The following is a 23,080-nucleotide window of genomic DNA, read 5'->3' as shown; positions in this document are numbered from 1 at the left end:
TCCCCAGGGGACAGGGGCATTGTCGCAAGCAACTCATTTTTCCATCTGGACTGGTGAGCTTCAAAATAGCCTTGACATTGCCACTGAGGACTCCTAACACATTTTCATATGTATTTCCATGTACCATGGTTTCTTTCCTTACAGCTGTTTTGCAAAACAGCTTCAAAGAAGGAGACAAGTTTCTTTGCCCTCCCGGGAATGGGCACTTCCTTGAGTGCAGGATTAAGTTTAAGGTACCAGTGTTCTTACAACGTGGACCATTGCTGCCTGGATCTGACAAGGTGACTGAGGCAGTAGAGCTCGACACTACTGGCATCTCCCCTTTTCCTAGGACCTGCCTTCCCAGGGACCTACACTTCAGGCTCTGCCATGGTGAGAGGATGGTCCCCCTTCGTCTCCTGGATCAGCGTTGCCTGGCGTTCATTCTCATAGGATGGGAGATATAATCAACAAATCTGGCAACATCTAGAAGGAGCATGATTATAGAGCCAGTTTCTTCCAAGGACTCACCCATTGTGAAGGGCTTCCCTCCTCCTGCAGTAATCACAGGCTCAGGGAACTGCTCAGTAACAACTGATCTGTCCCAAGTTTACAATCAACAAACCGCCAACTGGCCTTCGACTTTCATGTCACATGACTGATCCACTCCAGTCAAGATGGCTAAGGTCTAGTCATCAGCATAGGTAACATGCGTTGTATGACTATGGAGTCAGGCTGGGAGCCTCTGGGGTAGGAGAACTGAATGGTCATACTTGTTGCTCTTGATCCCATGTATATACCTATTTTTGGAACCACTGACATCCCCACAGAATACAAAAACTAAGTCATATATTTCTAAATGTAGGTTTTATCCTTCACTGGACCTAGCTTCACTCCTGGGGCCCAGAGCTGTGGACTGTGGGGAAAATGATGCAAGTCACTTGATAAGATACTAATCATTGTTGAAGCCAGGTGATGAGTACACAGGAGTTTGTTAGACTATTCTGGTGTTGTATATGTTTGAGAATTTTCATAATGAAAAGTTTAAAACTTGCTAGTCAAACAACTCTACTGCTGCTGAAAAGGCTCCGCTGCTGCCACCCCTTCCCTGGCAATACTCTCAAGTAGTTGCAGAGAATGTTGAGGCCTTCAGTCAGGCTCTCAGCATCAAGTCAGTGTCTGCTAGTCCTCTTCTGACCTTATGTGGTTCTGGTCACTCATCCTTGTAAAGCAGAATCTCTCTCGTTAACTTTAGAATGGAAGGGCTGGGAAGGACAGAAAATAAGTTTTTGAAAGTTTGTTCAGTCACTGAGTTCTCACTGTTCCTCAGTAACTCATCTGTGTTCCATCTCATTCTAACTTCACTTCCATTGTGCATGTGTGCTCAGTCACTTCAGTCGTGTCTAACTGCGACCCTGTGGACTGTATAGCCCGGCAGGCTCCTCTGTCCATGGGATTCTCCAGGCAAGAACACTGGAGTGGGTTACCATGCCCTCCTCCAAGGGGTCTTCCCAATCCAGGCATTGAATTTATGTCCTATGTCTTCTGAATTGTGGCAGATTTTTTACCGCTGAGCCACTGGGGAAGCCCTCACTTCCATCATTCCTGGTCCATTATGCCTGCACCTTACTGGTTTCCCTACTTCCAGTCCACCCTACCCCTCACACCCAGATTCATCTCCCTAAGACTTTAGGGTATTTTTAATTGTTCCTTGCTACATGATAATCCTTCAAGTCTACTTAACTGTCTACAGAATTAAATCCAGATTCCTAAATCTGGCACTCAGTGTCTGCCACACAGTAATGTCCTGAGCTTCTCCAGTGACCCCCTGGCCTCCACAAGCCCCCGGCTAACTGACACCTTTGCTGTGATGACACTTTCCTTCCCTCTAGCCGTTGGATGAGCATTGAGAAAAGCCCTGTAGACACTAACTGAACGTCAGCTAGACACTAACTGAACGTCAGCTTCAACCCCTCTTGTGTTCCTCAAAGTCTCCCCTGGGGCTAACCTAAGTTCTTTCTAAAATACTTGGACTCAGCTTTTATTGTTGATGTTCAGTTGCTAAGTCACGTCCAGCTCTTTGCAACCTCATGGACTGCAGCATGCCAGGCTCCTTTGTCCTCCACTATCTCCTAGAGTTTGCCCAAATTTGTGCCCATCGAGTCCGTGATGCCTTTATTGAGCACCAACACAAATAGATGCTTCCCAGTTTTGGAGATTTTCAGCTAGCAAAACTTTAAGAAAGGGATGGCAAATTAAGTGTGAGATATACATCTGGAAAGAAACGTGTACATTAAGATTAACCAGTCATACAACCGATGCCCAGGGAGGAAATAGGGTATTGCCAGCACCTAAAACGCCCCATCCTTTGTGTCTTTCCCAGAGCATAATTCTTCCTCCAGAGATATTTGGTTCTCTGATTTTGGAGATAATTATTTCTTTATAGTTCTACCTCCTTCTTCCTATGTATATATACACAAAGCATTGTTTTGATCTTTGAACATGTATAAATGGAATCACCTCATTGGTATTGTCTTTTTCTGCCTAATTTTGGTTTTAGGAGATCATTCTCTTTCACTGCTTCCTAAGCTGTCTCACTGTACAGCTGCACAGTTATCCCCTCTACTGTGGGTAGGCGTTGGCCATTTCCAGTTTGAGGTTTTCGTGAGGATCAGTGCTTCTCTGACCCTTCTAGAATACACCTCCAGTGCACCTAATGCGCGTTTTCTGTAGGGGATAAATGTGGGAATGAAACTGGAGGCATGGAAATATGTATCCCTCTAAACTTTTTTGTTAATGTCAACTTGTTTTCAAAGAGATGGTGCTATTTACCCTCCCACCAGCAGGGCATGAGAACACATCGTCCCCAGTGCTTGGGTATCATCAGGAATTTAAATTTCTCCTGATTTGGTGAGTGTAAAATGGTATCTCACTGTGGGTTTTAATTTGCATTTCCTTGTTGTAAAATTGAGTACTTTTTTATTTATTGATTGATTGTTCAGATTTCCACTTTGGGGAAATGCCTATTTGTTTTTTACCCGTTTTTCTATTAGTCTATCTGTTTCTTATTTGCTTGAGTGTGTATGTGTGTATATGTCTGTCTATAGATATATATTGTTAGGGATTGCTGGATACTATTCTTCACTATATTGCAGATTTCTTGTTCTGTGGCTTACCTTCATTCTTTATGGTCTCTTTTGCTGAATCAAGTTCTTAATGTAGTCAAACTTTTATCTTTCCTCTTAAGATTAGAGGAAATCCTATCTTTTTGTGTTTCACTTAAGAAATTTTTTTTCTACCTCAAGGTCATAAGGATATTCTCTGTAATCTTCTAGTGTATCAGTTTTCCTTTTCATACTTAAAGAATTTCTCTACCTGAAATTTCTTTCCCAATCCCCACCCTCTCTTCCTTACCCAGTATGACTAGAAAGTCTTGGCACTTCTTATTTTGCTGAGTAAGACTCTTTATTTATTTTTGGTTTTTTAAAAAATCTTTATTGAAATATATTGATTTACAGTGTGTTTGTTAGTTTCAGGTATACAGCAAAGTGATTCAGTTATATTTTTTATACTCTTTGCCATTATAGGTTATTATAAGATATGAAGTAGAGCTCCTTGCGCTATACAGTAGATCCTTATTGGTTATCTATTTTATATACAGTAGTGTGTATATTTTAATCCCAAACTCCTAATTTATCCTTCCCCCCTCCCCTTCCCCTTTGGTTACCATAGCTTTGTTTTCTATGTCTCTGTGAATACTTCTGTTTTATAAATAAATTATTTGTATCATTTTTTTTAAGTTCCATATATAAGCAATGTCATATAATATTGGTCTTTCTCTTATCACTGTCACTTCTTACCAAGACATTTTGATACCAAAACATGAGAAGAGCATAGGTCAGAGTAAAGGAGAACCCTTTGAATCAAATAATTAACTCTTTGTGTTATACTAGTTTAATTTGTCCATATTTTTCTCATTTTGTTACAGGTCCTTTGCAGAACTTCGCCTAAGTATAAGTTTATGAAGATGGAGGAAGGAATCCTTTTTTTTTTTTTTTTTAAATTTTGAAAGGCAGATGTTCTCCAATTCTAACAACCACATAATGTCCAGTGTGTCCATAACTGTCCAGAGAAGCCACTAGCAATAAGGACTTCTAACACTGTAGCAGAGATGCATACTAGGCTCCAGAGATCCAAGATGTACACATATTTGACTTGCCCTGGGAAATCACTCTCAAAACTAACGCAAGTCCCTCATACTGCATTTTAAATACCACCTTCTTCCCAGCAAGTATTTGAGTGCCTACTGTGTACACACACAGTACATGCCCCACACATAGCAGGGGGAGATGGACAGTTACCATGGATGGTTACCATGGATGGTAAAGGCCAGGTCAAGGGTCAAAGCCCAGCCCAGCTTGACCACAGCATGGCGGCCAGCTGCTTTTTTACAGATTGAGTAGATGTTGGCTCAGCTGGTAAAGAACTTGGCTACTAATGCAGGAGACACAAAAGACGCTGGTTCAGTCCCTAGGTTGGGAAGATCCCCTGGAGGAGGAGATGGCAACTCCTCCATTATTCTTGCCTAGGAAATCCCATGGACAGAGGAGCCTGGTGGGCTGCAGTCCATGGGGTTGCAAAGAGTCAGATACGACTGAGCACACACGCACTTGTAGATGTTTCTTCCCCTGAAGACTGTGATGGTTTTAGGAGTGAGGTGGGTTTAGAGGAAGAAGCTGTAAGATACAGAGAGCTCCAGGGCCTTAGGAGAACAGCATAGGCAAAGACTGGGAGACAGCAGATGTACTTTGGTGTGGCTAGAACATAAATGGCAAGGAGAGCTGAGCAAGAGATGAGGCTAAGCCCAGACCAGGAAAAAGAGATCCCTGTCAGCCTGGCAAAGGGGGGTGGACTTGCTCTAAAAGGCCAGTGGAAAACCTTAAAGGGCTTCCTAAGAGCAAGTGGCAGGATGCTGCATTTGAAAAAGTTCATTCTGGCTTGGGCACCCAGCATTTAGGGGCTTGTGAATGAAAAGCAACTCCAAAGTGACTGTGGGCAGTGCCAGGAGAGCATAGAGGACTCTTCAGCATCAGTTGTTACCTTTTTTGGCCATGGATCTTAGTTCCCTTACCAGAGTTGGAACTCGCACCCTCTGTAGTGGAAGTGCTCAGTCTTAACCACTGAACCACCAGAGAAGTCCCCATTGAAGTTACTCCTTTTTGGCAAAAGAGAGACCCAAGAGACACTTGCCACCACTGCTGTGTGGATATATTTAAACCTGGGTGCAACGCTCTTTTTAGTTTACCAGCAGGAAGGATATACTTCGTGTATTCAAAAAGTCCATCTGTGGTTAACATCTGGACTTTGATTTATATTCAGTCTAATCCATGGAATTTTGATTCTGGTCAACGTTACCAGATGAACCATGTTCTCTGATGAATGATTAGCCCAAAGTAGGACAGAAGAGAATCTGAGAAGTAGCCTTTCCACCTGCCCCTTGGCTCTGCCCTAGGAAACAGTCACCCAGCAGCACTTCCTGGAAACCACCGAGACAGAAGTTACAGGGCACCGGCCTCGGCTGCAGAGATCCTGAATTGGTTCTTTGTACAAGATCGTCTCTTAGACACCAAAGCCTCAGTGCCCTCAAAAGATCATTCACTCCCTCTAAATGCCTTAGAAATGGAAATTCTCAGGTAAGGTTTTAACAGATGAAGATAAATGAGTATTTTTTGTCTGTGTCACCCACTTTATGGTTATTTAAAAGCCCAAGGCCAGCAGGACTGAAATTTTTAAATCTTATATTTTACAACAATCATATTTTAAAGTGCGTTTTTCCATTGGTGATAGATTGTGCATTTTGAGACTCGAGGTTTAAAACATTTTTATTTTGTGTGCCATTTAATTCCACTCCTTTGAGCATCTGGACTTAAAGAATCCTTAGGATTTTTCCTCTTGGGTCTCCTTGGAAAAGAAGGATGCTAGTTGCTACTTCTCTAGTTGGAAAACATGTTTTCTGTTTCCTTTTAGGTTATCAGGTTAAATTCAGTGACTATTCTCCCAGAATTCTGTTCTTACAGGCTATTCTGTAAGAGCAGATTGTATTTCCAAAGTTTCTGATACAATTCTCAGGGAATGTGGAATGGGATTCCTAATGGACAATGTTGTTTATGGGAGCTGGGCCTCAGCTCGTAAAAGCCTATATGTCAGAGAGCCAGAGTATGTACCAAATAAGTACAAGGTGCTAGAGAACTGAAATGCTCCACACAATAGACAGAAAAATGTGATAACCTACAACTTGACAGCTGAAAACATAGCTACCCTCTGCACAGCTCCAGTGGGAATAAGTCAAGATTCAGTCACAAAACCACTTAACTATGGGTGAAGTGCTGTTCAAGGGTCCAGGAGACAAGAAGAGATCTGCTCAAAATTTTGATATTAAAAAGAGTGATGAATATCTTGAGAGGTCCAATAAAGTGCCATGACTGGAACAATCAGAGAAGGCTTCCTGTGACATTCACAGGAGTGAGAATGAGGTGACATTCACACTGCTCCTTGAGTGAAGATGTTAAGATTTTGAGTAGAGACAGTAAAGATCAGGGCAGATTTTTAGTCTAACCAGGGGTCCTATGATCTGTGATGCAGGAGAAGAAGGGATCAGTGGCTATAGGCCTATGAAGAGATATGGAGTGATGACAGAGGAGAAAGAAGTGAACAGTCTCTGGAGGTGCTAAAGCCAGAAGGAACCTGAGAAGTATAGAAACCATCCAAGATTAGCCTTGGTGAGAAGACAAAGACTAAGGGAAAGAGAATGAGGAGGAGGGAAATCCCTGCCAATACAGGAAGAAAAAGAAGTACCTGTAAGGAAGGGTTCATCTATATGTTGTGAACCTCTGTTGGATGAGGTGGTCACCTTCCCAGAGTCAGGAGTATGAAATACTCCATCAAGTAAGCTGTAAAGTTTGGAAAGTACAGTTAGCTTTATATCAACGTCACAAAACAAGGCATTTTGAAAAGAAACATCAAGTTGTTTTCTATGGGGACCAAAAGATGCTTTTCCCACTTTCAAGCTGTGACAGATTTCAAGTCCAAACATAATGTTGATTAAAATCGACTATTTTCACTTGATCTATGTGGTTATATGAGTGTGCTCAGTCGCTCAATCATTTCCAACTCATTGCCATCCCATGGACTGTAGCCCAACAGGCTGCTCTGTCCATGGAATTCTCCAGGCAAGAATACTGGAGTGGGTAGCCATTCCCTTCTCCAGGTATGGAACCTGGGTCTCCTGCATTGTAGGTGGATTCTTTACTGTCTGAGCCACCAGGGTATACAGGATAACAATAAAATGAGCATTCCATTACTTGATTTAAGATGGTATCTCTCATCACTCTAAGCTGGGGAAAAGATGGGAAGAGGGGAAAGGCCCAGGGAAGCACACAGGCTGCTTTCCTCAGGGCCTCCTGCATTGTGTTCCAATCGCTACCTGAGTTTCCCTTATTGGGAGGGGATTTCTGTTCTGAGAACCCCAAAAGCTGAAGACAGTACAGTCCTGGATTGTTATGTGATCGTGGGCACATTTTTAAAAAAACCAGAAAACTCCAGGCCTGTGTTCTGAATAAAATGAAGGAGGAGGATTAGTGGTTTTCAATCTTCTCTTAGGTGGGAAACTGCTCAGACAAAGTCCTCCGGGTGCTGACTGAAGAAGACGCCTCCCCCGGCACTTGACTGTTTATTCGTTCCTCATTTAGGTCTCCATGACTCAGTGCTTCCTGTACTGTATCGAGTTCCCACACTCCAGCAGAATTTTTTTTTTAAGCGTGTCAGAATGTTAAGCTAACACTTATTTCATTGCTTTAAGAGAGATGGGCTTTTAAGGAAGACAGTCAAAAACGCAAGTGTGAACCTTTTTATGACCCTGTCCCTTCATCAGGAAAGCATCTAACTCAATGTCAACGGACTTAATCCCCACTAAGCCTGATTGGCATTCCATTCCTAACAGTTAATATCAAGGAGATAATCCAAAAGGAAAAAAAAAAAAGCCATGTGCATGGAGTTCTTTGTCATTGTATTTTTCATTATAATGAAAAATGCAAAACTAGAAACAGCCAACAGGAGGAAGGACGAGTTACGGTGTTCAGTGTCATACTAATAAGTTCGCTGCTCACTGTCACATCAGACGGCTATGAGAACAATCACTGTGGAAACGGGATAACGGGGAGAAGAGCAAAGTGCAGAATAGTGATGCATGTAAAGGAGGTGGGAGTCCAGTTTGCTTCCCCTGCATTTCTCCTCCCTCTTCCCTGTGTCTTTTCTCAGTTTCTCCCACGTTGCTATTGAAACATGGAAAAATGAGTTGATTTATGAGGTCAATAACCCTGTGGTGATTTTCTGCTTCTGAACTGTGTCTTGAAGGAGGCCACAGAACCCAAGCACCAAGAGAGGTAAATAACTCATTGTTTAGTAGCTAAGTCACATCAGACCCTTTTGCGACTGCATGGACTATAGCCCACCTGGCTCCTATGTCCGTGGGATTTCTCAGGCAAGAGTACAGGAGTGGGTTGCCGTTTCCTTCTCCAGAGGAACTTCCCAACCCAGGAATAAAACCTGCGTCCCCTACATTGGCATGTGGATTCTTGATCACTGAGCCACGAGGGAAGCCCTAAAGAACTCATTGAATGGTAGTTAGAGCCTCGGGCTTCCAGTGCCTTTCTGCCCTGCTGGGACCTAAATATATTTCCATCACCATCCTTACTGTTCCAGTTTTGTGATGAACCATGAGGACAGGAGCATGGCACATAGTAGGCACTTGTGACATGAACAAAACCCTCCTTTCCTTCCTCTGTGGTTGTGACTTACCAAGAAGCACCATGTAACTGATGCAGTGATACAGCCAGAGAAACTAAGAAAGCAGTGCTTTCAACTATTTTCTGTTACAAAGTACTTGGTGAAACTGTAAGAGGATATTTAGCACCACAAAAAGTAGGCCAAGGGTAAGAAAAACTCTCCATACCCAAGAGACTTCAGCTGACCAAATTAAGTCTGATCCAGAATAAACAGTTCTCATCTGGAAGTCTAGCAGTTCCAGAAAGTACTGTCCAGGGAAAAAGGCCCACGATGCTGATCTGCATAATTATGTAACCCTAGCAAAGTGGGGATAAATACCATTGTAAAGGGGTGCACAGGAAAAACCAAACGTGAGCAAGTAACAGTTCTCGGACCTTAAGAAGAAGACTTTATTCCTGAAGAAAAACCAGGCCCCTTCCTGTGAACTTGACCAATGTCAGTTTTGCCCATGCTCACCCAGCATCCAAAGCCTAAACCAAGATTTCTATTATCAGATCCCTCCAGTGGGACTTGCCTAGTGGTCCAGTGGCTAAGACTCTGCACTCCCAGTGCAGGGGGCCTGGGTTAGATCCCTGGTCAGGGAGCTAGATCCCACATGGTGCAACTAAAGATCCTGCTTGCTGGGAAAGATTGAAGGAAGGAGGAGAAGGGGATGACAGAAGACAGATGGTTGGATGGCATCACTGACTCAATGGACATGAGTTTCAGCAAACTCTGGGAGATGGTGAAGGACAGGGAAGCCTGGCGTGCTGTAGTCCATGGGGTCGCAGAGAGTCGGACGCAACTGAGCGACTGAACAATAACAACAACCTAATTAATCATAAGGACGTTATCTTTCTGCAGCACCCGAAATGAACCTATTCCAGTACTATCTCATGCCGATAATGATCGTGGTTATGCAGGTCTACTTCCTTACCAACAAACTTCGGGAGACGATACTCCATCTTTTAACCATCAAGTGGAAATTAATCTTTATATTTTACTTATTCATCCGGTAGTCATAGTTATTACTGACACATATTGAACAACTGGATGTGCTAGACAACGTGCTAACAACTTTAACATGTGTAAAACAACGTTAATAATCCTATTTTTAAACTTTTATCTATTTTTGGCTGTACTGGGTCTTCACTGCTGCTCGGGCTTTTCTCTAGTTGCAGAGCATGGACTCTAGGGCACGTGGGCTCAGTAATTGTGGTTCCCGGGCTCTAGACCACAGGCTTAATAGTTGTGGCACATGGGCTTAATTGCCCCTCAGCATGTGGATCTTCCTGGGCCAGGGATTGAACCCATGTCTCCTGCATTGACGGGGATTCTTTACCACGGAGCCACAAGGGAAGCCCAATAGGATTATTAGCTCCAGGAATTTCCACTGGAGAAGGAAATGGCAACCAACCCAGTCCAGTATTCTTGCCTGAGAAATCCCATGGACAGAGGAGCCTGGCGGGATACAGTCCATGGAGTCGCATATGACTTAATGACTAAACAGTAGCAAATAATCTTACTAGTAGAAATTATTTTCCCCAATTTTTGGAGGAAAAACTTGAACCAAGGAAACTCAAATTTATATCATATATCATCCACTACACTCAAATAGACCATTGAACTGTAAGAGACATGGGGGGTCTTCAAGTTCAATCTCCTCACTGTTTACCTTCCTTTATTATGGGAATACTCAAATACATTGAAAAGTATAATAAACCTCTTTATAATAAACCACTCGGCTTCAGTAGTCATCAATTTATGGTCGGTCTTATTTAATCTTTACCCTCGCTTATTTTCCTCCATCTCATAGAATATTTTGGCCCTATTATCTTTTTAGTCCTTATCTGGAAATAATTTCAAACCTACATACAAGTTGCTAAAATGAAAATATTTTTAAAACCCATTACCCTTTACCTCTATTATTAACATTTATTCATTTGCTCCATCAGTACTTTTTTTCTCTCTCTCACCACCCCCCACCCTACCCTTACACTTTTTGGTTGCTGTTCAGTTGCTAAGTCGACTCTTTGTGACCGGATGTACTGCAGCACACCAGGCTTCCCTGTCCTTCACTATCTCCCGGACATTTGTGGGGAAACCATTTGAGGGTAAGTTACATATGTCACAACGCTTTATCCCTGAATGTGTATTTCCTAAGAATAAGGGTATTCTTTAATAGACCATGGTATAATCAACTTCAGTAAAATGAACACTGACTCATTACTTGATCTACTCTATTCTTATTCCAATTTTGTCAGTTGTGTTCCTTAGAGCGTGTCTTTCCCCTTCAGTATAGCATCCAGTTTTGGGTGAGGTATTACATTTAGTTGTTAGTCTCTTTTGATCAGGAACATTTCCAGAGCTTTTGTCTTTCATGACATTGACATTTTGGGAAAATGAATCCCTTTCCCTTTCTTTTTTTTTTCTTTTTGAGCCATGCTGTACACTGTTCAGGATCTTAGTTCCCCAGCCAGGAATTGAACCCGTGTTTCCTGCGGTGGAAGCATAATCTTAACCACTGGACCTCCAGGGAAGTCCCTCTTTTCCTTTTTTTAACAAGACATTTCTCATTTGATGTTTGTCTGCTGTTTCCTTACGATTAGACTCAAGAAATGCATTCTTGGCCAGAACATTACCTAGATGAGGCTGTGTGACCTCAGAGCATCACATGGGAGCTATATGATACCCATCTCTCCTTACTGGTGGTGGTAATCTTCACCAGTCAAGGCTGTTGCCCAGCTTCATCACTGTACAATTACTGTTTTTTTCCCCTCTCTTATAAATAATAAACAGCCTGTGGGGAGGCACTGTAAGATCACAGAAATGTTCTGCTTATCAAAATTTCCCCTACATTCAGTATTTGTGTTTAGTTACCTGTTGCTGCATAATAGGTTATGCCAAAACTTAGTAGATTAAAACGATAAATATTTATGATCTCACACGGTTTTTGTGGGTCAGCATGTTGGCCCTGCCTTGGCTGGATGGTTCCTGGCTCAGGGTCCCCTTATGAGGTTACATTCCAGCTGTTGGCCAGGAGCTGCTGGCACCTGAAGGCTTGACTGTGGCTGGAGAATCCACTTCCAGAATGGGTCGTTCACATGCCTGGGAAGTCAGTGGGGAACTGAGAAGGCTTCAGGTTCCCTGCCAGATGGACCTCTCCAAAGGGTCACTTAGGTATCCTCTTTGCATGGCACTCGGTTCCTCTAGAGCAAGTGATCCCTAAGAGGGAAAGGAGAGGACAAAGCCTTGTGACCTAGACTTAGAAGCCACACACTCACTTCCACTTACAGTCAGCTCGTTAGAAGTGAGGAGCCAAGTCCAGCTTACGTTCCAGAGAAGGGAAATTTAGCTCCAACTTTAAGTTCCAACCCTCTCTCTCTTTATGTTTTGGTGGGTTCATCGATTGGTTTATGGGATCTTACTTTCCTGACCAGGGATTGAACCCATGCCTTCCACAGTGAAAGCACTGAGTCCTAACCACTCGACCTCCAGGGAATTCCCTAAAATTTCAACTTTTGAACAGAGAATATCAAAGAATTGGTGGACATCGGTTAGGGCCATTACAGCATCCTTTGATGATTCTTGCCTGGCTTAATCTTTACTCAAAATAATGATTTCCCATCTATCCTGTATTATTTAATAAGCAAATTATAGCATCATATTTCATCTATCAATTTTGGGGAATGTATCTCTTTAAAATGAGTATTTTTAATATTATAAACTTATAATGTTATATATTATAATATCAAATAGCAGATCCCCTGGAGGAGGAAATGGCAACCCACTCCAGTATTCGTGCCTGGATAATCCCATGGACAGAGGAGCCTGGCGGGCTACAGTCCATGGGGTCACAAAGAGTGGATACAACTGAGCAACTGAGCAGTCAGGCAGTCAGTATTTAAATTTCCATGTGTCCCGTGAATGCTGTACTTTTTATTGAGATACAATTCACAAGCCTCAGAGTTCACTCTTTTAAAGTGTTCAATCCAGTGGTTTATAGTATTTTGAGTTGTACAATCATCACCACTACTTTATCACCTCAAGAAGAAACCCTGTATCATTAGCAGTTACTTCCCATTTCCAAATCAGTCCCTGACAACCACTAATATGCTTTCTATGGATATGCTTTTTCTGGATATGTCATATAAAGGGAATAATTACAGTATGTGACATTTTATGCCTGATTTCTTTTGAAACCATGGATGTAATCCATGTCACCTGCCTTTACTTACAAAGGTTTTAAGACTTTCAGGTCCTCCCAAGCAGCACGTAGCCTAAACAACGTGTTTGCCCAAGTTGTTTTTCAGGAACTTGGAGTCAGCTGCATCTGCTTCAAGTTGAGCCAAAGTCAGCTGTGTCTGCTCTGAACTGAGCTGTTTAGGTCAGGATGGGACCACCAGGCCTTCACCTGGGCACGCAGGAGCATCTGCTTGTGCTGTATTGAACGTGCAGAGGCCTGTAGCTTTGCTATGCCTGTAGAGAACAATTATCACACCTTTTCCCAATCATCTTTCCTTTCTCCCCAGGCCTCAGACCACCCTGCTTCTTTGTTCTTTATCCCATACCTGAGACTCTTGCCTTAAGGGAAGCAGATTGGAGACTTGTTTTCCTGTCTCCTTTTGCTACAAACCTCTGCATCTCACTGTTTTGACTTCCTGCGCATCTGGCAAAACAAACCTGGTGGTAATACCTTCACTTAGTATAAAGTTTTTAAGGTTGATTTATGTGGTAGCATGACTAAGTACTTCAGTTCTTGCTGTGGCTGGATAGTATTCCATTGTATGGAGATACTACACTTTGTTTACCCATTTTTGGCTATTTGCAAATAACATTACCCATGTACAAGTGTTTGTGTGGAGCCCTATTTAATTTGTTTCTTTGAATTGGTACCAAAATAAAGTCCACATAATGCCGTTAGCTGATAAATCTTTTAAGTCTTTAGAGGTTCCTCTACAATTTTGTATTTTTTTTCCAACTTGTTGAAGAAACTGAGTCATCTGTCCTGTACAGTTTTGCAAAATCAGGATTTTGCTGATTGGATCCTTTAGATATAAGTAATTTAACATGTTACTCTAATATCTATAGTTTCATAGATTGGTAGCTGAGTGTAGAGGCTTGATCAGATTCAGACTTGATGGGGGAGGGAAGCTAGGAAGATTACATTATATGTCTGTTCTACAAACATCATATCTGGTTTTCTCTTTTTCTATATTAGCAGCCATTGATGATTATTGCCTAGATCCACTATGGAATGAGAAGTAGCAATACTTTAATTCTGTCATTTCTTTATTAGCTAGAATATGGTATAAAGAAAAAATTTGCCCTTAACTGTTTTGTTACTGTATCATTCAATTTATATATAAAAGGAAGGATAAAATGCTTGAATGTTTCCCTTTATTTCCTAGTTTTCAAAATGAATTGATTCATTATCATACTCTAATAATGACCAACTGTTTGTGAGCTTTAAAAATTAACTCATGAAATCCCCTGGAGGCCCATTGGTTAGGACGTGGAGCTTTTACTGCCCTGCAGGGTTTCATCTCTGGTGGGAGAACTAAGATCCCAGAAGTTTCTTGGGGTGGCAAATAAAAATAGCCATATTAATAAACTTCTCATCTTGAAGTCTTCATCTCTTCATTCTCTTAACCACTGAAGCATAAATTACCTCAGAGAAATTTAAATACTAGTATTTGAACTTTATACATAATATTCTTTGCAGTTGCTTTTTATTTTTAAAGGGTGAATTGGTTTTTAATAAGTCAGTATCTGTTTATACTTTTCTCTTGGTTTAGGACATGATGTTTGATCATGAGAGCGTCCAATGGTATATGGAATAAGAGAAAAAATCTGCTAAATGCATTAGAAAGCATTTGAATAGAAATGCTGGTTCCTATTTAAAACACTCTCTTTTCTGCATATACCCAAATGGGAGCAAAAGATTCCTTAATATTTAATTTTTATATTGTTAGAGACAATGGGTTTAATAAATTCCTTTTTATCTGTTGTGTATTTTTAGTTGTTTGGTAACTGAGTTCTAAGTTCTTTCACATAAACTCCATTTCAAGCCTTGTTTGTTTTCAAGTACTCAAATGTATGTCTCATTTTGAACGTGAGACATATATAATATGTCTGAAGCATCTTTGTAAAAATATATAGAAGTCTTTAAAATGCTGAACTGTAGTACCTGCTTATTTTCTTTAGTCATTAGCAGAGAAAAAAGTTTTATCAAGAAGTTACTGATGTGAATGTGCAATTTACAGTGATTTCATATATGCTCCCCAGCTTCAAAATCACTTAGAACTACAGCTGTGGTTTCTGGAAGGTCAGTCGTTGCTTCCTCAAGTTACACCTATACAGCTTGGATTTGAGTTTTTAAAGAATATTTAACTTTTAAAGAAGTTATCTTAGGGAAAGGGAAGTTTGAGTTGTATTCATGGTTTTGGCTGGGTTAACAATGGCTTCAATTAAATTGTTTGAATTATAAAGTAAGTATAATTATGGTAAAGAAGCTCAACCTCATTTTTAAATGTTGAATCACATTTTTTTATTTTATTTGTTTCTATACTATAGAAACTTCAAAATTTAGGACCACTGAAATATGCCAAGTTCTGTTTTGGGATTGTGTGTTTAGTTTTTGTTGTGTTGATTAGTTTGCTTTTTAAAAAATTTTTTATTGAAGGGTAATTGCTTTACAGAAATTTTGTTTTCTGTCAAATCAATTTTTTTTTTCCTAAAGAAACTGAAAATGCTACATCTACTAGTGGAAGAAAATGCTTTGGTTTGCTCTGAAGATTTTACTGTTGTTCAAGCATATTGTGGTTCAAAGATTACAAAGAATAATGTTAGTTAAATGCCAATGAACTCTTTTTATATGAAATATAGAGATTCTGGGGGGTGATGGTGGCAGCGGTGCCTCTTACTTCCTTACGTAAAATACTTGAACATTCTCATCAATATTGCCATCATCTGTTTGATATTCCCAGTAGGGAATTCCCTGGGTGTCCAGTGGTTGGGACTCAGTGCTTCACTGCTGGGGCCTGGATTCAATCCTGGTCATGGTACTGAGATCCTACAAGTCACATGGCCAAAAAAACAAACAAAATCTCCCAGTATATTTTCTCAAAGTCTATTTACTTAAAATGGTATGGAATGACATAATACGGAATAACATCTGAATTACAGACACACAGAAATAATTCAATATTTAAAAATAACTTTCATATTTTGGCAGGAACACATAAATAGAATTTTTGACATTCATTATATTAGGTGATTAATGCTATTTCTTTTAATATAAAGTCCTCTTATTTGGAGTTTAATATTTCATATGTTTGAATGTGTACAATATTCGCAAATAAAAATAAAATTTTCAGGCTAATGTTTTTGTTTCTGAAGACAATAAAGAGATTATTTAGTAGATCATTTCCAAGAAAAAAAACACTGATATATTTTATAGGAAGTTCCATGGATTAAGGGTAAAAATAAGTTCTTTTGTATATCATTAAACAGCTGGCACTGTCCCACAGAGGAATATTTTCAAAATGGGAAATATATGATACAATATGTGATTAGTATTGGGAAAATATTTTCAAATACATCTACTGTTTGTATTTTAATGTTTTTCCACTAAAAATAATGTTACTGGTACAATGAGAAATAACAGGGAAAATTAACCACAATAAAAGTGAAAGGTGTTATAATTCAGAAGCTCTAATTTTCAACAAATCATTAGCCTAAATATCTTCTTGATTGGTTGGAGTTTTTATTCTTACTGTTGCTCATACTGCCCTCTCTCTGCTCAGTGGCTTTTTGGTTTGCTTTTAATTTTTTGTGGCCTTGTCTGTCCCTACACAGCCAGACCTGGGAACTGATTCTGGGGAGCCTTGATGCTGAATCACCGTGGAACGCACACATGCAGTTAGCTCTTGCCCACTTGCCCTTGGGCCTCAGGCCCCTCTGCCCCACTAGGCCACATTCCTGGGGCCAGGAGTTTGTCCCCACTCTGCAACTGATGAGGGGGTTCAAATGGTGTTCACAGTTCCTGCTGTCCCTGTGGGTCTAGTTAATTATGAATCCCAGGTGTCTCCCATCCCATGGAGCTGTAGTCAGGTCTGGTCAGTGGTTCTTGTTGACCAGTGGGTTCCAAAGTCATTTGATGTGACGCTCTAATAGTCTGTGATAGCTTTTTTTAAATCTATTTTTGGATGTGCTGGGTCTCTTGCTGAACACATGCTTTCTCTAGTTGTGCTCAGGCTTCTCACTGCAGTTGCTTTTCTTGTTGCGGAGCATGGGCTCTAGAACTCATGGCTTTCTGTAGTTGTGGCGCTTGGGTTAGTTACCCTGCAGCATGTGGAATCTCACAGCAGGGATTCAACCCATGTCCCCTGCTATGCCAGGCAGATTGTTATCCACTGCACCACCAGGGAAGTCCCTGATAGCTTTCTTTATATCTGGCAAAATAAGATCTTCTAAGCTCCTTTGTACATTTGTTTTTTTTTTTTTGCAATTGAGGTGCTTCTTCTTCTAACTTAATTTTTATCTTATATTGGAGTATATTCACAATGTGGTGTTAGTTTCAGGTATACAGCAAAGGGATTCAGTTATACATATACATATTTCTATTCTTTTCCAGATTCTATTTCCATATAGGTTATTATAGAACATTGAGTAGAATTCCCTGTGCTATACAGCAAGTCTTTTTGATTCATCTGTTTATATATAGTAATGTCCATATGATAATCCCAATCTCCTAATTTATCCCTCCCCGTTTCCTGTCCCCTTTGGTAACTGTAAATTTGTTTTTGAAGTCTGTAGGTCTATTCCTATTTTGTAAATAAATTCATTTGTATAAATTTTTTTTTAGATTTCACATATAAGTGATATCATACAATATTTGTCTTTCTCTTCTTAGTTTGATCATCTCTAGGTCCACTCACATTGCTGCTAATGGCATTATTTCATTCTTTTTTAATTTTTTTTTCATTCTTTTTATGGCTGAGTAATATTCTATTGTGATATGTAATCTTTATTCATTCCTGTGTTGATGGACATTTAGGTTGCTTCCAGGTCTTGGCTATTGTAAATAGTACTGCAATGAACATTGAAGTGACTATCTTTTTGAATTATGGTTTTCTCTACACATATGCCCAAAAGTGGGATTGCTAGATCATATGGTAGTTCTGTTTTTTTTTGTGGCTGTGCCATGTGGCACATAAGGTTTTAGCTTCCCGACAAGTGACTGAACCCACACCCTCTGCATTGGAGGCATGGAGTCTTAACTACTGGACAACGACGGAAGTCCCCTGTTTTTTAGGAACCGCCATATTGTTCCCCACAGTGGTTGTACCAATTTACATTCACACCAAGTGTAGGAGGGTTCCCTTTTCTGCACTCTCTCCAGAATTTATTGTTTGTAGACTTTGAAGAAAGCCATTCTGATCCATGGCAGGTGATAGCTTGCTGTAGTTTTGATGTGTATTTCTCTAATAATTAGTGATGCTGAGCATTTTTTCATGTGCTCTTCAGCCATCTGTATGTCTTCTTTAGAGAAATGTCTATTTAGCTCTTCTACCCATTTTTTGTTTGTGTGTGTGTGTGTTTTATATTGAGCTGCATGAGCTGTTTCTATATTTGGAGATTAATCCCTTGTCAATCATATTGGTTGCAAAATATTTTTTCCCATTCTGAGGGTTGTCTTTTCATTTATAGTTTCCTTTGCTATGCAAAAACTTAAGTTCAAATAGGTCCCATTTGTTTATTTTTGTTTTTATTTTCATTAGAAAGGGTGGCGGCTCAGCTGGTAAAGAATACGCCTGCAACGTGGGAGACCTGGGTTTGATCCCTGGGTTGGGAAAATCCCCTGGAGAAGGGAAAGGCTACTCACTCCAGTATTCTGGCCTGGAGAATTCCATAGACTGTATAGTCCATGGGGTCGCAAAAAATCAGACGCAACTGAGCACCTTTCATTTTCACTTTTTCAGAAGGTGGATCCAAAAAGATACTGCTACAATTTATGTTGAAGCATGTTCTGCCTATGTTCCCTAAGAGTTTTAAATATTTTTCAGTCTTACATGTAGGTCTTTAATCCATTTTGAGTTTATTTTTGTGTATGGGGTTATAGAATGCTCTAATTTCATTCTTTTACATGGAGCTGTCCAGTTTTCCCAGTACTTGTTGAAGAGACTGTTGTTTCCCCTGCTCTTTTTCATAGATTGATCATAGCTGCGTGAGTTTATTTCTGGGCTTTCTATTCTGTCACATTAAACTATTTTTGTGCCAATACCATACTGTTTTGATTATTGTAGCTATACTATATTGTAGCATAGTCTGAAGTCAGGGAGCTTGATTCCTCCAGCTCAGTTTTTCTTTCCTAAGATTGCTTTGCGTGTTAAGGATCTTTTGTGATTCCATACAAATTAAAATTGTTTTTGTTCTAGCTCTGTGAAAAATACCATTGGTAATTTGACTGGGATTGCATCGAATCTAGATAACCTTGGGTAGTACACTATTTGATTTTTCCAATCCAAGAACATGGTATCTTTCCATCTGTGTCATCTTCTTTTAACAGTGTCTTTATGGTTTTCAGAGGAAAAGTCCTTTGCCTCCTTAGGTAGCTTTAGTCCTAAGAATTTTATTCTTTTTTGATGTGATGGTAAATGGGATTGTTTCCTTAATTTCTCTTTCTGATCTTTCATTGTTAAGTGTCTAGAAATACAACAGATTTCTGTGTATTAATTTTGTACTTGCAACTTTACCAAATTCATTGAAGGGCCCTAACTAGTTTTCTGGTGGCATCTTAGGATTTTCTGTGTACAGTATCATATCATCTGCAAATAGTAAGTTTTACTTCTTCTTTTCCAATTTGGATTCCTTTTTTTTCTTCTCTGATTGCCATGATTGGACTTCCAAAATTATTTTGAATAAAAGTGGTGAGAGTGACAACCTTATCTTGTTCCTGATCTTAGAAAAACCTTTTAGTTTTTCATGTGGGTTTGTGATATATGGCCTTTACTATGTTGAGGTAGTTTCCCTCTATGACCACTTTCTGGAGAGTTTTTGTCATAAATCAGTATTGAATTTAGTCAAAAGCTTTTTCTGCATCTATTGATTGCTTATTGCAATGAGCAACGGCCTATTCAATAGAAAGAAAATATGTTAAGATAAAATGTAGTGTAAATTTATATAGGGTTTTACTCATCCTCTTCTGTTTTTCCTTTCTCCTCTGCAGAGAATTCCAGCTCTAAGAAGATTCTAGTAATAACAGATTAGATTATTACTCATTTGCTTTAGCCACAGTACACACACAATAGTATTAGAAAACGAACACCAACATTACCACTAATAATATGACTAAAACAAGTTAAAAAGATTTTTTTCTTTTTTCTTAAGTGGAAAAAAAATCTTATTCCACTAGAGATGTACAAATTACTGTTTTAAGTTGATTAAAAGTTCCTTTTTGGGGTTCTCCCACCCCAGTATACTAATTTAGATTCTTTAGCTTCATCTTAAAATCTTTGTTTTATAATTATGTAAAATATTTATATATTTTGATCCCTCATCCTGTTCCTTTCCTTTCCTTCTAGTTAACCATTTAAAATGTTTATATTTATCTTTTTTAAACACAAATTTTGTAAATAATGTAATTTTACTGTATACACCCACTTTTTTAGCTTAGTAATATGTTCTGGAGATCTATGGTGGATCTGACATTATTTAACCATTCCTGATTTAACCATTTGCTGATGGATTTGGGGTTGTTTCTGGTCTTTTTCCTGTTATGAATGCTATTGTAAAGGATAAGTCTTGTGCATATATTTTAAAAAATGCTTTTTTCTTTGAATGAGATCCCTAGATTTAGGATTGTGATCAAGATTACTAGTACTGTCAAATCTCCCACAACTACCATAATTTGTATGAGTATCAGGAATATGTGAGCATACCTGGTTCTTGACCAACAGTATGTCCCACTTTGGATTTTTACCTAATACATGAGAAATGGTATCCCAGTGTTGGTTTTATTGTCTGTGTGTTACTCGTAGTATGAATAAAATCAGCATATATTAAGTTTATTGTTCATCTCAAAGCTCAATTTCTTACAGGGTACTTGGTCTTTTTATTTTTAAAAACTCTTTAAAGATATTAGAGATACTAGCACTTATAAACCTTTTTCATATTTTGCCATGTCTTACTTTGAATTTTGATGGTTGATAATACATAAAACAAAGCTGAATTATATATATTGTTCCTGTATCCTGTAAACTTGCTAAATTGTTCTAGTAGCTTTTTAAAAAATTTATCACAAATGGTCCTTAGATTTTCTCGAATAACTTTTCTATTGAAATGATTATATGATTTTTCTCCTTTATCCTGTTCACATGTATGATTTTCAGATGTTTAACCAACCATTCATTCTTAAGATAAATCCCACTTGGTCAAATCAAAATTGTTGGAAAGTTTGTGGTTTGTTGTTTTTGCAAAGTTTGTGTTTTTAATGTTGGTTCATTTGATGTTAATTTATTGACAAATCCTTTTTCCATAGTGTCAGAGATAGTCCATTACTAATTACTACAATTCTGAAATGGTGGTCTGAATTATCTACTCCCACAGACTCCCCATGTGACCTACGCATGCCTTTATATAGATTTTACTGTGTGCCTACTATGTACCAGGCATTATTATGCACTGAGGATACAGAAATAAATAGGGTAGACAGCCCTTACCCTCTCAACTGTGGTGAAGACAGTAAGATAGTTTAATAAGTGTTAGGCAATAGAGAGTAAAATTTAAGATTTATACAAAGGGAACCATGTTATAATTTTTTTTAAAGCTGCTTGGAGGGGACATGTCCCTGGAGCTCCAGGGGTTAAGACTACGCAATGCAAGGGGCATGGGTTTTATCCCTGGTCCAAGAACTAAGATTCCACATGTCCCATGGCACGGCTGAAGGGAAAAAAAAAAGTCCCTTGGAGGAAGTTACCTGAATGGTAAATTGAATTCAACCACGGTTACCATATCATTTACTATCCAAACAGGGACAATTTTCAAAGTGAAAACAAGCATAAACTAGGATGTATAATCACCTTAAATCTAACCAGTCAAATGAGAAGTGTTTGAGGCAGAAAAAACTATGTGAAAGAGGACAAGGCCCATTAAGGTAACTAAAAATCTTAATTTAGTGAGCTGAGATCAGCCCTGGGATTTCTTTGGAAGGAATGATGCTAAAGCTGAAACTCCAGTACTTTGGCCACCTCATGCAAAGAGTTGACTCACTGGAAAAGACTCTGATGCTGGGAGGGATTGGGGGCCGGAGGAGAAGGGGACGACAGAGGATGGATGGCATCACCGACTCCATGGATGTGAGTCTGAGTGAACTCTGGGAGTTGGTGATGGACAGGGAGGCCTGGCGTGCTGCGATTCATGGGGTCACAAAGAGTCGGACACGACTGAGCAACTGAACTCAACTGAAACTGTGAGGAAAGAAATTAGCAGAAAAGTAAGCAAAGACCAAAATATAAAGGTCTTATAAGTTGGAAAGGAACTTGAGCTTTATTCTAAGGACAGTGAGTGTTCTAAGCAAACTTAAATGAAAACTATTGCACTGTGCATTTGGAGGGGAGTGGAGAGTGGGTATGGGTTTTGGGGGTCACGAAGCATTCTACAGTTGTGTGACACAAAGACACTGAGTTGCATGCTATGTGCCTTACAGCTCGATAAAGCTTTTTTCCTCCAGGTGAGAGATGATAACAGCTCTGGATTAACATGTTGGAAGTAAGGATGAATTCAAGAGATATTTAAGAGAACCCATAAGGCCTTGTGACTGACAGGATATGGAGGTGAGGGAGAGGGAAAAGTCAGTTAACTTCCAAGATTTTGGCTTAAGCAACAGGATGGATGATGGTGCCATTTACTGACATCACCAGAACCAGAAATGAGGGTGTGGGTGGAGAAATAAAAATGTTGAATTTGAGATAACTTTGAAAACACTAAAGTTATGGACTGTTTGTGTCCTCCCAAAATTTGTTAAGTTGAAACTCTAATCCCAACTGGGTGTTGGGAGGTAAGGCCACTGAGAATTACGTAAGGAGGGTGGAACCCTCATGAATCTGGCTACTGCCTTTATAAGAAGTGGCCCAAGAGATTACTGAATCTTTCTGCCACAGGAGGATACAAAGTTGGCAGTCTGCAAGTCAGAAGAGGAATTTGTCAGAATCTAACCATGCTGGCACCCTAACTGTAAGAAATTTCTGCTTATAAGCAACCTAATCTATGGTAC

General features: G+C 39.6%; 1 protein-coding gene across 2 annotated transcripts in view; it reads left to right on the top strand.

Moving 5' to 3' along the window:
- The window catches only part of AVL9 (AVL9 cell migration associated), a 65,923-nt gene extending 58,579 nt beyond the window's left edge, over nt 1-7,344 (top strand). Inside the window, exon 16 of one of the 2 annotated variants that reach the window (XM_059885886.1) lies at nt 3,968-7,344. In XM_059885886.1, the coding sequence (XP_059741869.1) occupies nt 3,968-3,990 (23 nt within the window). In that variant the 3' untranslated portion in view covers nt 3,991-7,344. Of the gene's footprint in view, nt 1-331; nt 832-3,967 lie in introns of those variants that run through there. The other variant, XM_059885885.1, reaches the window with a different exon arrangement.
- Nucleotides 7,345-23,080: the final 15,736 nt, after the last annotated feature.

The sequence above is a fragment of the Bos taurus genome, chromosome 4 (assembly GCF_002263795.3).
Source record: "Bos taurus isolate L1 Dominette 01449 registration number 42190680 breed Hereford chromosome 4, ARS-UCD2.0, whole genome shotgun sequence".
Classification (NCBI taxonomy): Eukaryota; Metazoa; Chordata; class Mammalia; order Artiodactyla; family Bovidae; genus Bos; species Bos taurus.
Note: the sequence above shows the minus strand (reverse complement) of the source record. Positions and strands in the feature narration are given on the sequence as shown.